The sequence below is a fragment of the Aplosporella prunicola genome (assembly GCF_010093885.1).
Source record: "Aplosporella prunicola CBS 121167 unplaced genomic scaffold K452scaffold_10, whole genome shotgun sequence".
NCBI classification, from domain to species: Eukaryota; Fungi; Ascomycota; class Dothideomycetes; order Botryosphaeriales; family Aplosporellaceae; genus Aplosporella; species Aplosporella prunicola.
Window position 1 is genome coordinate 757,599 of NW_022983538.1, and position 15,365 is coordinate 772,963.

Below are 15,365 nucleotides of genomic sequence, written 5' to 3' on the forward strand. Positions count from 1 at the left end.
CGCACGGCGCGATCTCCGCCGGACCGAGACCATCAATGACTAGAGTAGATATGAGGCATCCTTCCAGCGTGAGTTTGATACCTAATCAGACATGGAGTGTGCCGCCCATGGCGCCCACGGGGAATCACCGGCATGCCCCGGTAAACCGCATGTGAGACCCTGTCCGGGATGGCGCAAGGGAGGTCAGCATGTATGGGATGGTTGGTTGACAAGAAACGATTCCTGACACGACGATGCAAGGGACCGTCACGTGCGAGTAGTCACATTTGCAGTCTCGGCAAACATGCCAAGGTTTTGTCAAACGCGCCCAAGCTCCTACACGATAGGCCCTTGGACGCGACGGTTCTCTTTTTTTAATTGTTCCAAATCCACGCCAACTCAGTCACAGCTTATCCTCTCCCCAACGTCCACTCTCTCGACTACCGCCAAGATGAACGCCATGCGCCAACGTATCCTTCCTACCTTCTCCCGCCGCGCCTTTTCCACCACCCCACGCGCGTCGCTGGCTCGTATGAGCATCATTGGCCGCCTCGCCGCCGAACCTGAGGCCGTTCAGGCCAGCACTGGTCGCGAGATGGTGCGCTACGCTCTGGGCACCAGCTACGGCCGCGGAGACAACAAGAGCGTCAGCTGGTTCTCCATTACCTCCTTCGACGAGGGCCCGAGGAGGGACTACCTGCTCGGTCTTCCCAAGGGGTGAGTCGCCTCGTGAAATAGCGCTTGTCTGGTCATTATCTTGGACAAAACTGTGTTTTGTCAGGAGTCGTACCGGAGGTGAAGCTGGAACATTTGCTGATTGCTACTAGCACCTTGATGCACGTCGACGCTGAGGCGCGGATGTCTACTTACGAGAACGCCGAGGGCATCAAGCAGTCGCGCTTGAATCTTACGCAGAGTATGTGACCTTTGTCGGCGGCGCCTGGCCGTCTGGGCGTATCCAGCGCAACAGTAACACTGACATATTCCAGGGAACATCGAAGTCTTGAGCAGGCCTTACCGCCCGGAAAATCAGGAGGGCTACGAGACCAGTGCGGCCGAGGAGCCGTCGAGCGGCATTGGCCACTCGTGATCGAGTGCTCGGAGAGGTCGAGAGTTATGAACACGGCCATGCGCCTATGTGGAAGGGTTATGGCAATTGGGGGACAGATGAAAACTGTGTACTGCGGGCGTTGATACCACTCTACTCAGGTTCTTGGGATCTGTATGACAAGCAATGCATAGGCAGTAAATTCTACATGCTTTTCTTTTCCGAGGGCTCGCTGAACTCGTGCGACATGGCGATACAACTTTTGGTATCTGGCTTCACCGTGGAAGTGATCATTACCCCGGATTGCCGAGCGTGCACGGCCCGAGCGGAACGCATCGCATCCTAACTTTTTGAGAGCAGCCCGCCATACTCGCGTACCACTCTACACCTCAACCATGAGCGCGCCAATTGCTCTGAGGGCGCGCCGGCTCTGGCAAAACGCGCCCCGCGTGCGCCAACCCACTTTTTACCGCCGCGCCAACTACCTACGAACCTTTGCCACCATCACCAGCGAGACCGGCAGGTAGGCTCTCTCCCTCTTACTTTCAAGTCAACACCCAAATCTTATTCTCTCCGCAGACCTCGCTATGATGTCGTCGTCATTGGGGGTGGCCATGCTGGTACCGAAGCCTCCGCCGCCGCCGCCCGCTCCGGCGCCCGTACCGCGCTCGTTACGCCCTCGGTCTCCAACCTCGGTGTCTGCTCTTGCAACCCTTCTTTCGGTGGAATCGGCAAGGGAACAATGCTCCGCGAAATTGATGCGCTGGATGGCGTCGTTGGCCGAATTGTGGACAAGGCGGGCGTACAGTTTCGCGTTCTGAACCGCAGGAAGGGCCCCGCAGTTTGGGGGCCCCGGGCACAGATAGACCGCAAGCTGTATAATCGGTACATGCGCGAGGAAATGGTTGGCTATCCCGGGCTGAGCGTGGTGGAGGGAAGCGTGGCGGACATCGTGGTTGAGAAGGGAGAGCAGGGAGAGGGAAGTTATGGAAAAATTACGGGTGTAAGGCTGGAGAGCGGCGAGGTTATCGACACGGAGAATGTGGTGATAACCACGGGAACCTTTCTGGGTGGGGAGATACACATCGGTGAGTGCCGCCGGCGGAACAGATGGGGGTTGGGTTGGCTAACAGGACGCCAGGTCTCGAGGTATTCCCATCCGGGCGCATGGGCGAAGCTGCCACATTTGGGCTCAGTAAGTCCTTGCGCGCAGCAGGATTCACACTTGGCAGGCTCAAGACTGGCACGCCGCCTAGGCTTGACCACAAGACGATCAATTATACGGGACTCGAACGGCAACCAGGAGATGATCCGCCGATGCCTTTCAGCTACCTCAACTCGGAAGTCCAAGTCAAGGACCAACTCGACTGTTTCAGCACGTACACTAATGCCGCCACACATGACATTATCCGCGCAAACCTAGACAAGAGTATACATATTAGGGAAACCGTGAAAGGTCCCCGATACTGCCCCTCGCTCGAGTCCAAGATCCTCCGCTTTGGTCACAAGGAGCAGCACATCATCTGGTTGGAGCCCGAGGGTTTTGACACCGATGTCATTTATCCTAACGGAATCTCCATGACTGTTCCTGCTGATGCCCAGGCTGCTATGCTTCGGACGGTCAAGGGTTTGGAGAACGTAAAAATGCTGCAGCCCGGGTACGGCGTTGAGTATGACTACGTTGACCCACGAAACCTCCGCTCAACCTTGGAGACGAAGAATATTCGTGGCCTGTTCCTTGCCGGACAGATCAACGGCACCACGGGCTACGAAGAAGCCGCTGCACAAGGCATAGTGGCCGGTATCAACGCCGGTCGTTCTGCTCAGAACCTATCGCCTTTCTCACTAACTCGCGCCGACGGCTACATTGGCATTATGATTGACGACTTGATCACAAAGGGTGTCTCAGAGCCCTACCGCATGTTCACCTCCCGCAGCGAATACCGCATGTCGGCCCGCGCCGACAATGCTGACAGCCGCCTGACGGCACTCGGCCGCGCCGCCGGCGTTGTGGGCGACAAACGATGGGCCTCGTTCAGCGACACGCACGACCAAATGAAGGAGCTGACGGCCCTTCTGCAAAAGCAAACCTTTGGCTCGCCCACCTGGGCATCGCACGGGTTCAAGGTGCGCGAAGACACGACGCGGCGCTCAGCGTTCGACCTGTTGCGCATGGCCGACGTAACCACGGCCTCGCTGCTCCCCATCATCCCAGAAATCGCGCAATTCGACGCGGCGGTGCGCGCGCGCGTCGAAATCGAAGGCACCTACGCGCCGTACGTCGAGCAGCAAAACGCGCGCATGCGCGTCTTCCTGAAAGACGAGTTCCTGCGCCTACCCACCGACCTCGACTACAGCAAGGTGCACGGGCTGAGCAACGAGGAGCGCGGCCTGCTGGCGGCGGCGAGGCCCGAGAGCGTGGGCCAGGCGCGCCGCATCGAGAACATGACGCCGAACGGGGCGTTGCGGCTGCTGGCGCATGTGAAGAGCGAGGCGCGGGCGAAGAGCAGGGCGATGGAGTGGGTGCGCTCCGAGGCGGCGCTGAGGGATCGCGTTGCGGCGGAGACGGCGGCGGCGGAGTTTGAGGCCGGGGTTGAGGGCGGGGCGGGCGCTGTTTTTGCTGCAGAGAAGTAATTGTTGCTCGGTACGTGTGTGTGCGCGTGGGTGGTGTGCAAGAGGCGGGAGTTTATGCATTGGGCGGTGTTTTCCTGTAGAAAGGGTATTGCATGGGCGTTTTTTGATAGCGTGTGGGACGGCTTTTCTGTGGCGGCATGGCGTAGGAGATATGCCAGACGAGGTGCCTGGTTGTATACAATGTAGAAGGGATATAGCCATCACCACTCGAGAGATGTAGTCAATAGGCAGCTAGTCTGTTAATGACGCTTTCTCTCCGAGTAGTTTTGCCGTTTTGGGTGAAGCTCTATGGGGGGCACAGGGATTCGGTCCGGAAGCGTGCCTGCCGATGCCGGCTAATCTCGTCATTGCCCTTTCCTCTGCAAACATCCGCGCACCAGAATTGCTGGCCAGCACATTGGATCTTAGGTAGGTCTATCTCTTTACAAACGCCAAACATCACTGCTTACAGCGGTGATCTGTGCACTCGTCTTTATTCCGTCCTTTTTCCAAGTCAACATAAATTTCGTTTTTGAACACGCTTCCCCACTTTTCGAGCTCGTGCGGTTTTTCAATTGCTTCGTGTGTCGGGCTTGCTTGGACTGATTGATTGGTTTGTCGAGGTTTTGCAGAATGGCGCCGGCTATGATGGATGCGGTCGTCTTTAAGGGTGTTAGAGAGGTTGCTGTGGAGAGGCGCCCGGTTCCTGCCGTGCTGAAGCCGACGGATATTGTGGTTAAGGTGAAGTATTCCGGACTGTGCGGCAGGTATGTACACCTCTCCCGGATTTTACGGCCAGTCTTGTCTTCCCAAAACTTCTTGCTGGGAGGAAGCAGATTGTTTTGTGAGAGATGGCTCATGCCATGGCGGAAGAAGGTATACTGGGATCCCGTTCTGACCTGACACAGCGAGCTCCACGTCTACCGCGGCTTGGAAGCAAGCGGTGGCACCGACTTCATAACCGGACATGAGTTCACCGGAACGGTCACAGAAATCGGCTCGGACATTAAGACCGTGAGCGTTGGCGATGCGGTCGTCTGCCCTTTTACGATCAGTTGTGGCAACTGCTTTTACTGCAAGCTGGACCTTTCGTCCCGCTGCATCGAGTCTAGCTGTTTTGGGTACCCGGGGTTGGATGGCGGACAGGCGGAATATGGTAAGTCATCTGATTTCACAGCGACATGTACAATCTAATCATATTCACTCATATGCAGTCCGCATCCCCTTTGCCGACTCTTCTGTCTTTAAGTCCCCAGAAGGCATCAAAGAACAGAACCTCGTCCTTATGGCCGACATCTTCCCCGTAAGTTTCCTTAGCAACCCACAAATCCACGCGAAAACCAAGCTAACTCCACCCCACAGACCGGCGTACGCAGCATGCCCCTCCCCAACTGATCATCACGTTCACACTGACAAACCCCTAGTACTTCGCCGCCCACAACGGCTTCACTCGCCTCCCACCCCAACAGACCCACGCCGCCGTCGCCGTCGTCATCGGCTGTGGCCCTGTCGGCATCTGCGCCCTCGTCGCTGCGCTGCAGTACAAGCCGCAGCGCATCTTCGCGGTCGACAGCGTGCCTGCGCGCCTGGAGCAGGCGGCCGCGCTGGGCGCGACGCCCATCAACTTTACGAGCGAGGATGTCAAGGCCGTAGTTAGCGCGGCGACTGATGGGCGCGGCGCGGACGTCGTGCTGGAGATTGTGGGGCTGAGTCGGGCGCTGGAGACGGCGTTTAGCATTGTGAGACCGTTTGGGGTGGTGAGTTCGGTGGGTGTGCATAATGGGGAGATGCCGTTGAGTGCGATGGAGGGTACATGGCCACTCTTTTACGCTACTTGTCTTGTTTCTTTTAAGCTGACTCGCTGGTTAGGCTACGATAAAAACATTCAGCTGCAGATGGGTCGCTGCCCAGTGCGCTCGGTGTTTCCGCAGGCGCTGGCAGTGTTGAAGGAAAATCAGGAGAATCTGGAGTGCTTGACGAAGAATATTATGCCCTTGTCGCAGGCGCCCGAGGCGTTCAAGAAGTTCGACAACATGGAGGTGCAGAAAATCGTGTTCGAGGTTGGGAAATAATTGAGCTGGAAGGTATGAGTGGTACACGGATATCTGTCCTAACCACAGAAATCAACTTTCCCTGCGATCAGTCAAGAATTGACATGAGCGTTGATGAATTTCGGTTTCTGTTTTCCTTGTCTTTGTTTGGTAGCGGGCTATGCCGACCACGGTTTGAGGTATTCTGCTTCTAACCGGACACCCCCTATATTAACTGGCCCTGTCCTCCCCCCGCTTCCTTTTGCTCCATCACTTTACAACATCCCCCCACAGCATCCCTCCACAGGAACACCCCACAGTGTCACCCAACTGTATCAAGGGTAACTAAAAACTACTACGGAGGTCTCGAGCTACGCAAGTAAAACACACACGAACCTCCACTCAGCTATACAACATACCTCCTGAGAACATGACCGACTCAACACACAACGAAGTTCCCACTTCATCCACCATGGCGAGTAACCCTGGCGTAGGAGCCACGTCCTTCTTCGACCTTCCGCGCGAGCTTCGGGACGAGGTGTATGGATACATCATCTCTGATCCCAAAGACTCCACTCCAGCAAAGATGCCTGGCTACTGGGAAAACTCTACACACCTGCCGCGGCTTCAGAACACCTACCCACTGAATGGGCTGTGGCACGACACCAACCACGGGGCCTGGCTAGCCAACAAACAGATGGCGCGCGAACTCCAAGAGTACGAGCGCGCGGGCCACCACTACGTTGCGCACCCAGCATCTGTGTTTAGCTCATTGCGCCAAAAGATCTTACCCGTTCAGCAACAGAATAGCCTGCGCAGCCTCGAACTTCAGTTCAACACAGAGGACTCCGAGCCCGATGACGGTACAACACTCATGAGGAGGTCCAGAAAATACAGCAAAATGTATATGGTGGCTGGCACAGCGGTCCACATGATGGGCACTGTGTTGAGCGGCCCATTCAATACACAGTTCAACAACCTCAAGCATCTCACCCTAAGGATATACATGGACGTACCGAAAGCCTATACCCAGAAAATCTGCACGACTCTCTACCACCAGCTGTGCGCCAGTCACGCCAGCGTACTGACGTTCTGCAACAATCCGCGGCCAGCGCTGGAGAGCGTAACCCTGACCTTCTCCATGCACGACAAAGAAAAGGCCGTGACGTTCGAGGTCGGCGGTCTCGTCGCAAAGTACGACGATACTTCGGACCGGCCGGGCACTATCCAAAAGCAGTGGTACCGCGGCGCTGATTTCTGGACCGTCTACAGCGACCCCGATGTCCACGCCCACAACCTCTTGCAAGAGCTGGATGATCGCCTTTGGGTACGTGTCGTCAAGGCCCCGACGAAGGATGCGGTCGAGTTCGGTCGCGCCGAGGAGATGATCGCAGACGCTTTCTACCAGGTTTGGCTGGAGAAGGGCAAGCCGGACGTCGCTGCCCTTATGGACTTGAAGAAGAAGCGGGAGGCAGGAGACTTGGCTGGACTTTGAATGGAGGGGCGGGTTTGGGGTTGAGAGGTTCCTGTCATAAATTTCATGGTCGATCATTTGACTTACTTTGGATACTACGGGACTCAGCGGAGATGTTCTTGCCTTGTGTGCTTCGGTAGAATATGGCTGGTTCTAGGGCGGATTTAGGACAATGAGACTGTTAAGCGAATGAAGACTGATAATGTTCACTCTCGAATGATTGATCCTGGACGTGGCTACATGAAACATTCATAGGTCTGTGTGGTATGCCAAAATTTCATTAGCTCTTAGTTCCCTTCCTCTTTCGACCTTCACCACCACTCCTTCCGCTATCACCACCTCCGTCAACCGAGCATTCTTCACCTACCATCATACCGTTCCAGCTATGGGCAGGAAAACAAGGTCACAACCAGAAAGCCCTCCCGCCGAGGAACCTGACACGAACGGCATTTTGACTTCGCGCGGCTACAAGGTCATTCGGTATGATCGCGAGGACTACCGAATCTTCCTAGACCCAGATACCCTGAACCTCAGCGCCACGGACCCAGGACCTTACAACATCATTAGTCCAGCGACATGGAGATACGTCGGTTGCCCCATCAGTTTGCCCGGCCTTGGGGGAACTCCCGGGGCATTCATCTCATTCACACAAGGACTGTCACCCAGTGAAGAGACGATCATAGACGGCGCCATGCCGCTGCACGCCTGGGCGAGCATCCACGTGGAAGGAAACCTGATGAAGTCGTTAAGCCAGATCCTACAGTGCGTGCACGAGAAGTGGGTGAAAGAGAAATCCGACTACGACAGCTACGTCCTGACAATCCACGCGCACAACACCTTCTTCGACCTCGCGAACCCCGACATGCAATTCCCTCCGCTGCAGCCGCTGATCTGGCGCACGTACAAAGACCCTCCGCCCACGGCGCCGGGCCCGGTGCTGCTGCACGCGATTGCGCGCCCGCTGGGCGAAGGCACGTGGTTCCAAGTCGACCGGGCGAAAGCGCAGGGCAGGCTGGACGAGCTGGAGGAGGGGCAGGGCGAGCTGCCGTCCCCGCTATGGGAGAAAGACCCGCTCGACTTCGTCCACTATAGCCCCACTATCGACGGGCTCAGTGAGCCTCCGCCGCATCCTGACCACTTGCAGCAGCTTATGGATGCGAGCAGAGCGCAGCTGAAGCCGGGAGAGCTTGCAGTCTTCTACGGCACTGACGCGGAGTTCCCTGCCGTCTTCGCCACGCCCGAGTGGCCCGGCGTCGGACTCACTATCTCGCTGACGCTGGGCTCAAGAGCTCAGATCCATGAACACTTGGAGGTGGGCGAGTTCTTTGATAATGGCGATGGGACGGTCATGATCGGTGGTGATCTGGACAAGGACAAGTACGTTCGTGCGCCTATGGGCTCCTGGCCGAAACCGGCGACTACTGGGGCGATTTATCAGCTTTGACGGGCTTCTTTATGGGTTAAGGGGCGAGAAAGTGGTAGGGCTTATGCGGCCTTCCGAGATGAGTGTTGTTCTTTGGACGCGTTTGAGGCCTATGGAGATGCACAAAAGCTTACCGGGACAAGGGATAATTTAAGGTATAGTCTCAAATTTGACACAAGATTGCTCGAACTACAGATTATGTTCACTGGGCAGAAGTTTTTGCTGCATCATCTGTTTGCTCTTTTTCCACGACAAAAGGCTTTCGAGTAACTTGTCCCTTACTGGTAACCTCGTGTACACTTTATTAATCAGTGAATTGAGAAGCGATCATTTTTCCCTTGTTGCTTGCCAGATTCACCTCAGGACAAGACAGAAAACCAATACGAGCCTGTGGTAAGCTAATCTCGCGTTTTGGCCAGAATTCTCTGGTTGGTCGTCGAAAGAGAAATCTGTCCTGTGGTAGGGTGGGCATAAATCATACCCCAACCATGGTAGGCTAGCATAAGCACCATATACTTTGCCATGTGTTACGACGGTCCACTGTCCATCATTCATCTGCACACGATAGATTCCAGCTTTTAAACGCGATTTCTCCCTGCTAATCAATACTTTGTTAACCGAAAAACAACAGCAGGAAAGAAGACACAACACAACCCCACTTGTCTGTAGAAATACAAAGCACTGTACACGATGCCAGGTTTCCGCTTCCTAGATCTTCCACCAGAGCTTCGGATCAAAGTGTACCAAGAGTACATTCTTAGCCTTAACGAGGATCAACCACAACGTATCTGGGATGATGTCGATCGAAAAAGGCCCTCCCGGCGGTGGGCAGAGCAAAAATCTTTCAAGCAGACCTGCGAGCCCTTCCAATACAAAGCAATCAAAGACTACAAGCGCAACAAGCTCGGAGGTCGCTGTCTCCTAGGCACATGCCGCCAAATCAAGACCGAATTCGCCGAAGAAATCCGCCGCCACACCTGGTCCCTCTTCAGCGGATACCTATGGCCAGACCTGTCACTAACGACAATGCCTACATGGCGCGCAGGCGTTTATTACAACACGCAGTTCTGCGGCTTGTCGCACCCGCGCAACCTCATGATTTACTTAAGCTCTTGCCCATTTCCTCGTCCTATATATCAATTTCTTGACTACAACAAACTTCCTGTCTCCGCAAGCCATCTGGGGCCGCTAAATACCAGCCTGAAGAATGGGGTAGAGTCCCTGCTCAGACAGTATTCGGGCACCGAGAACATTTCCATAGTACTCCGGGTCGATGTGCCAATATCGATGATCCTCCATGGAGACACAGTCGAGAGGCTCTTCCCAGTCACTAGTTTCTTCGGCCTCGACATAGTGGACGACAGCCGGTGTCTCAGAAAGCTTACCAGGACGGTGATTCTTGAGAAGGACGGTATAACGTCCAAGCTCTGTGAACATGTTTGTCGCTTCAAAGACGGAGCTAAATTCGGGGAATGCACTGAGTGGCGGCGGGACCCGCACTTTTGGTTAGTACAAGTCTCCCGTCAAATGCTTTGAGAGGTTTTGGCTGACGAATGTTTGTAATATAGGTGCACTCTGGTCAAAAATTACAATAAAGACGTGTATCTGGATATGTATTATGATCCCTTCGAGCGCAGATACCATAAGAAAGATGAGGAGCGTAATATCGACGTCATGTATGCTGATTATGAGGAGCGCAAATTACGTCTTGCCGAAGCGAAAGCCATGTCGTCGTGCCGGTGCGTACAGTTATAGGAGCTTAACCCTTGTGCTTTCCTTCATAAACGGCGTTTTAGCGCTTGTTTTATGTGGTTAGTTTGGCACGACTGCCCGTGTCGCCGCATGTTGCTTGTTTCTCAATCGGCTTTGTTTCAAGCAGCATGGGTAATGCCGGTTCAGCTGAGTCTGCTCCTAAACCAGTCAGTTCAGACAGTAAAAAGCCTTGAGGGTAAAGACACTAATCTCTGTTCTTTGGGACGCGTCTGGTATCGAGACGGCCAGGTCGCCAACTCCTCGTCTAGCTCCCACAAGCCTTCTGTTTCGTCCCAGTCTTCTTCCAGGCTGGCGCGCCACGAGTAGTCCAATATCGACAACCCAGCTCTTCCATCCCCATCTTAGCAAACACCTTCAGTACGACCCTCTATCCCCTTCCCCAACAAACGAACCTTCCTCCCCTCCTTCGCTCTTTCCCCCCAGCCTCCTCTGCTCCATATCCAGCACCAAAAGCAGAAAATATGCCAACGAAGGAGAGCGGCAATCCCAGGATGAAGGTTCTACGAACTCCTTAACAGCCGCCACGCGGCAAGCAGGACGACTGCCAAGCAACAGTCGAAGAACCGCCAAGCTTGGCTCCGTCTTGTCGTTTTACGAGATTTCGGCCTGTCGCCCCTCGCCAGCGCACACGACTGCCGAGCCTGGCTGGTGGTAGTGGCTTGGCGGCAAGGAGGGTGGATTCTCCTGACGCACGTTGGCCAAGGATGGAAATCCAGATTTGCTTTTTGGCGACGTCTCTTTTATCGTAAACATGAAAACTGCTTCTCGGACTTTGCGTGATTGAGTTCTGGGCTTGTGGAAGAAATGCAATAGTGATTAATCCCATTTACATGAGATTTTTCGTGTGGTACTCGTATATCTTTCATGACTGAACAGACCTGGGTTGGGCTCCTATCACAAGTAGCAAAGGTGCTTTCGAGTGGGGCAGTAACTAGATTAGTATAATAGGTCGATTAGGCGACCTTGTGCTCAGATACAGGTACCAGTCCGGCAGTTATTACTACCTCAAATGGGAGGATTTCGGCGTAAGGGCAGTCGGCATTGAAGCAAAACCTCTATGATTATTTTCAGGATGCGCCATAGAAAGAGCGTGCAGAAAATCGAGGTCCTATAGGACTATTAGATACAGTGACTATCTTAATAGCCTAACAACTTCCAGGTTTACCGTTAAACTCCATAGAGCAAAGGCGTATCCCGGTACGAACCTAGCGAACTCGATTATTCTTCATGTTAAGAGGAGGGTGCAAATACTCACTCATGCTGTACTTTCACTGAAGCACGCAAGAAGCGAGAGGAACACCTCAGGACCGAGAGGACAAAGAAAAGCGGAAAAGGCACTAAGCCGCTTTGTTCTGAATAGTTGTCTTAACTATCGCACCGCACTTACCTGATGTTGATATTCGCGTATATTTGTTATTTGTTAGCATTACTGTTCATCTTTATCTGGTGGCTGTGATGCCAGGTGCCGAAAACGAAAGATAATGTTAATCGATATCACTGTAAAACGTAAGGACTCGTACGAGTAAGTAGAAGCTAGCTGTAGTCTCACGAGTGGTATATCCAGCTATTATCCACAGCAAGTCCTTACCCTATGTCTTCCGTCGTGGTCGATGCTGGGCGTTTGAAGCCGTGACTATTTGCGTAGCATCCACTGACAAAACATCAGGACTAAAATCCGTTGCCTTTTTTCAAGACTATACCTGCGTACGCAGGAGAGGGCAAAATACACTGCGGTTGTTAAGCACCTCTCTCTGACGGGATACCTGGACCGCGATATGGTAGTAGTAGGCAATTCGGTGAAGTAACTGCTGCTGTTGTATGTTTTTGGGAGTCCCGTTGGCATTCCGAATTGGTTCTCTCTCTGCGATGTTGGCGGATTAATTCTGTGCAAATATAGAAATGTAACAACCGTTAATCAACTTTACTGCCCGGTTGCAACCTTTAAAAATGAAGAGGTCGTGATAGTATTAGCTAGTGCTTGTATTTCATGGTCGGCACTTCGAAGTTGACAATTATTTTTTAGTTGTCCCCGGGCTTGAGTCAACAATGCATCAGTAATAAAAGCAAATGGATCTTGGACAATACACTTTATACAACATATGCTGCGGATATAGTCCAAGAAATGTGTTGGTTGGTCAAAGATGTGATTTGATGTATCGTAGCTTTCTTCCGAAGAGAAGTGGTACTTTTGAAGGGTGCTGACCGTAGACCCATCCCTTGAATTTGAATACACATCAACCATGGTTCAGGCAAGAAGCCTGAAGCCTTGCGGGACCCGGGTCTTATGAAATTTTAGTGTGGGCAGTCCCGCAATAAATTCTTGGACCTTGGTGATGGCGGATACCAGGGTTGATGATGAAGACAAAGTACGTGAGTACTCACCGCTCAGGGCGAACAAAGGACAAAGGTACGTACGCGTTGCGCTGGTTGCACACGTCAGAGCTGACAGGGTCTTTCAGCTCCTGAGGATGGGGGAATGATAGGTTGGTGCCCAAGGAGTGAGGTGGATCAGCGTTTCCCCGATTGGCCGTTCGCAGGTGCTCGCCACATTGAAAGAGTGGCTGGAAAATGGCTGCCTTCTCTTCTTCCCACCTGCGCTTCAACTCTCTCTTTGCGGCCTGCAGCCAACTTTGTCCTCGAGGCCCTTTTCTTGTTCAGTTCGACGTCGCGTCGTTTCTCATTTCTATCCTCTGATACAAAGCGCCGAGAGCCGGGTCCCGCACAGCCCTACGCTTTTCTTGCTCCCTATCGCTGATAGCGCCGAAGCTTGCCCCGCTGACGTCCTTGCAACTTTTGTCGCCCACGAAAACTCTGTTTCTCTTCCTCAGCGATACCCACCACCCCCTCCATCAACCACCCCCGACACTCAGCACAAGATGGTTTCCGCTTCCAAGGCTGCCCGTGACGCCAAGCGTGCCGCTACCGGCAAGGAGCCCAAGAAGTCGCTCGCTGAGAGGAAGGCCGCCAAGAAGGCCGCCGACGAGGGCCAGGACCCTGCCGTCACCGACGCTGAGACGACCGTCGACGAGACGGCCGAGAAGGTCAAGAACCTCGCCCTGCAAAAGGACGAGCACGGTCTGTCCGACCGTGTCACCACCGGTGTTCTCGCCTCGCTCCCTGCCAGCCGCGATGTGAAGATCACCTCCGCCTCGCTGGTCTTCCACGGAAAGGTCCTCTTCAACGACACCACTCTGGAAGTCAGTTATGCCCGCCGCTACGGCCTGCTGGGTGAGAACGGCTGCGGAAAGTCGACTCTGCTCAAGGCCATCGACGCGCGCGAGTTCCCCTTCCCCGAGCACATCGACATCTACCTGCTCAACGAAGGTGCCCCCAAAACCGACACCGGCGCCCTTGACTGGGTCGTCGGTGAGGCGCAGAGGGAGCTGGACCGCCTGGAGAAGCTGTCCGAGGACATCCTGGAGAAGCAGGGTCCCGAGGCCCCCATTCTTGAGGAGATTTACGAGGTATGTTTTAACTCGACGAAACCGAAAAATTGAGTTGCAATCGTTAACAGTCAGCAGCGTATGGAAACCATGGACCCCAGCACTTTCCAGACTCGCGCTTCCCTCATCCTGACTGGTCTTGGTTTCAACAAGAAGACGATCCAGAAGAAGACCAAGGACATGTCTGGTGGTTGGAGAATGAGAGTTGCGCTTGGCAAGGCCCTCTTCGTCAAGCCCTCTCTCCTTCTTCTGGACGACCCCACTGCCCATCTGGACTTGGAGGCCTGCGTGTGGCTTGAGGAGTACCTGAAGAAGTGGGACCGCACCCTCATTCTTGTTTCCCACTCCATGGATTTCTTGAACGGTGTCTGCACCAACATGATCGACATGCGCCTGAAGTCTCTCATGTACTACGGTGGTAACTACGACTCCTACATCAAGACCAGGGTCGAGAACGAGACGAACCAGATGAAGGCCTACGAGAAGCAGCAGGAGGAAATCAAGCACATCAAGAAGTTCATCGCTTCTGCCGGTACCTACGCCAACTTGGTCAGGCAAGCTAAGTCCAGGCAGAAGATTCTCGACAAGATGGAGGCCGAAGGTTTCATCCAGCCCGTTGTCCAGGACCGCGTCTTCACCTTCCGCTTCGCCGATGTTGAGAAGCTGCCGCCCCCCGTCCTCTCGCTGGACAACGTCACCTTCTCCTACTCCGGCAACCCCGAGGACAACCTGTACGAGAACCTCGACTTCGGTGTCGACATGGACTCCCGTACTGCCCTGGTCGGCCCCAACGGTGTCGGCAAGTCTACTCTGCTCCGCATCTTCACCAACCACCTTTCTCCTACCACCGGTTCCGTCTCTCGTCACACTCACTTGAAGCTTGGCATGTACTCTCAGCACTCCGCTGAGCAGCTCGACATGACCAAGTCTGTCCTCGACTTCGTCCGTGACAAGTTCTCCTCCGTCTCTCAGGACTACCAGTACTGGCGCCAGCAGCTCGGCCGTTACGGTCTGACTGGTGAGGCCCAGACTGCTCTGATCGGTACTCTGTCCGAGGGTCAGAAGTCTCGTATCGTTTTCGCCATGCTTGCCCTCGACAGCCCCAACATGTTGCTGCTTGACGAGCCTACCAACGGTCTGGATATCCCTACCATTGACTCGCTCGCCGACGCCATCAACGCTTTCAGCGGTGGTGTTGTCGTCGTTTCCCACGACTTCAGGTAAGCATGATTCTAATCACCATTACTATCTCCCAAACAGCTCGCTAACCCAAGAAACAGGCTGCTCGACAAGATCGCCAAGGACATCATGGTCTGCGAGAACAAGACCGTCCACAGGTGGGACGGCAGCATCGGCGAGTACAAGAACCACCTGAGGAAGAAGATGCTTGCTGCCGGTGCCGTCTAAGCCCGACAATTAGCAACGCAACTGGAAAGAGGAGCAAAAAAAAAAAAGTTCTTGGCATTTTTTTGTGCAGATTCTTTTTTTGGTAGTAGTCCTTGATGAGACCCGGACGATAATGACGAACACAACAAAAAGCCGCGCTACCGAAAGAAGCCGAGGACAGCAGAGCATCATGACC

At 54.1% G+C, this 15,365-nt stretch overlaps 7 protein-coding genes across 7 annotated transcripts; all 7 read left to right on the top strand.

Annotated features, from left to right (window-relative positions):
- Window positions 1-439: 439 nt before the first annotated feature.
- Window positions 440-1,069, top strand: K452DRAFT_225799 (uncharacterized protein; the record flags this gene model as incomplete). Its single annotated transcript, XM_033536778.1, has 3 exons — window positions 440-696; window positions 807-895; window positions 969-1,069. 3 exons carry the CDS (start codon window positions 440-442, stop codon window positions 1,067-1,069), a joined length of 447 nt encoding a protein of 148 aa, XP_033398721.1.
- Window positions 1,070-1,403: 334 nt separating this feature from the next.
- Window positions 1,404-3,922, top strand: K452DRAFT_248716 (uncharacterized protein). Its single transcript, XM_033538108.1, has 3 exons — window positions 1,404-1,550; window positions 1,607-2,115; window positions 2,169-3,922. The coding sequence occupies exons 1-3, from the start codon at window positions 1,423-1,425 to the stop codon at window positions 3,659-3,661; spliced, it is 2,130 nt and encodes a 709-aa protein (XP_033398722.1). The 5' UTR covers window positions 1,404-1,422; the 3' UTR covers window positions 3,662-3,922.
- A 114-nt stretch (window positions 3,923-4,036) lies between these two features.
- K452DRAFT_248721 (uncharacterized protein) lies at window positions 4,037-5,802 on the top strand. The gene is made up of 6 exons (XM_033538109.1): window positions 4,037-4,407; window positions 4,549-4,796; window positions 4,855-4,943; window positions 5,003-5,008; window positions 5,065-5,449; window positions 5,510-5,802. Exons 1-6 carry the CDS (start codon window positions 4,274-4,276, stop codon window positions 5,710-5,712), a joined length of 1,065 nt encoding a protein of 354 aa, XP_033398723.1. The 5' UTR covers window positions 4,037-4,273; the 3' UTR covers window positions 5,713-5,802.
- A 340-nt stretch (window positions 5,803-6,142) lies between these two features.
- Window positions 6,143-7,165, top strand: K452DRAFT_317894 (uncharacterized protein; the record flags this gene model as incomplete). Its single annotated transcript, XM_033544109.1, has 1 exon — window positions 6,143-7,165. One exon carries the CDS (start codon window positions 6,143-6,145, stop codon window positions 7,163-7,165), a length of 1,023 nt encoding a protein of 340 aa, XP_033398724.1.
- A 364-nt stretch (window positions 7,166-7,529) lies between these two features.
- K452DRAFT_307894 (uncharacterized protein) lies at window positions 7,530-8,588 on the top strand (the record flags this gene model as incomplete). Its single annotated transcript, XM_033543110.1, has 1 exon — window positions 7,530-8,588. The coding sequence occupies one exon, from the start codon at window positions 7,530-7,532 to the stop codon at window positions 8,586-8,588; it is 1,059 nt and encodes a 352-aa protein (XP_033398725.1).
- A 669-nt stretch (window positions 8,589-9,257) lies between these two features.
- K452DRAFT_307895 (uncharacterized protein) lies at window positions 9,258-10,513 on the top strand (the record flags this gene model as incomplete). Its single annotated transcript, XM_033543111.1, has 3 exons — window positions 9,258-10,072; window positions 10,136-10,306; window positions 10,384-10,513. 3 exons carry the CDS (start codon window positions 9,258-9,260, stop codon window positions 10,511-10,513), a joined length of 1,116 nt encoding a protein of 371 aa, XP_033398726.1.
- A 2,703-nt stretch (window positions 10,514-13,216) lies between these two features.
- On the top strand, window positions 13,217-15,190 carry K452DRAFT_226102 (uncharacterized protein; the record flags this gene model as incomplete). The annotated part of the gene is made up of 3 exons (XM_033536804.1): window positions 13,217-13,804; window positions 13,862-15,003; window positions 15,064-15,190. 3 exons carry the CDS (start codon window positions 13,217-13,219, stop codon window positions 15,188-15,190), a joined length of 1,857 nt encoding a protein of 618 aa, XP_033398727.1.
- Between the last annotated feature and the right edge of the window lie 175 nt (window positions 15,191-15,365).

What these genes read in the sequence shown, in the direction of transcription:
- K452DRAFT_248716 (XM_033538108.1), top strand. Translation starts at nt 1,423, where the DNA reads ATGAGCGCGCCAATTGCTCTGAGGGCGCGCCGGCTCTGGCAAAACGCG. An exon ending in ATCACCAGCGAGACCGGCAG is followed by an intron (nt 1,551 to 1,606) that starts GTAGGCTCTCTC and finishes TTCTCTCCGCAG; the next exon opens with ACCTCGCTATGATGTCGTCG. An exon ending in GGGTGGGGAGATACACATCG is followed by an intron (nt 2,116 to 2,168) that starts GTGAGTGCCGCC and finishes ACAGGACGCCAG; the next exon opens with GTCTCGAGGTATTCCCATCC.
- K452DRAFT_248721 (XM_033538109.1), top strand. Translation starts at nt 4,274, where the DNA reads ATGGCGCCGGCTATGATGGATGCGGTCGTCTTTAAGGGTGTTAGAGAG. An exon ending in TGGCGGACAGGCGGAATATG is followed by an intron (nt 4,797 to 4,854) that starts GTAAGTCATCTG and finishes ACTCATATGCAG; the next exon opens with TCCGCATCCCCTTTGCCGAC. An exon ending in GCCGTTGAGTGCGATGGAGG is followed by an intron (nt 5,450 to 5,509) that starts GTACATGGCCAC and finishes CTCGCTGGTTAG; the next exon opens with GCTACGATAAAAACATTCAG.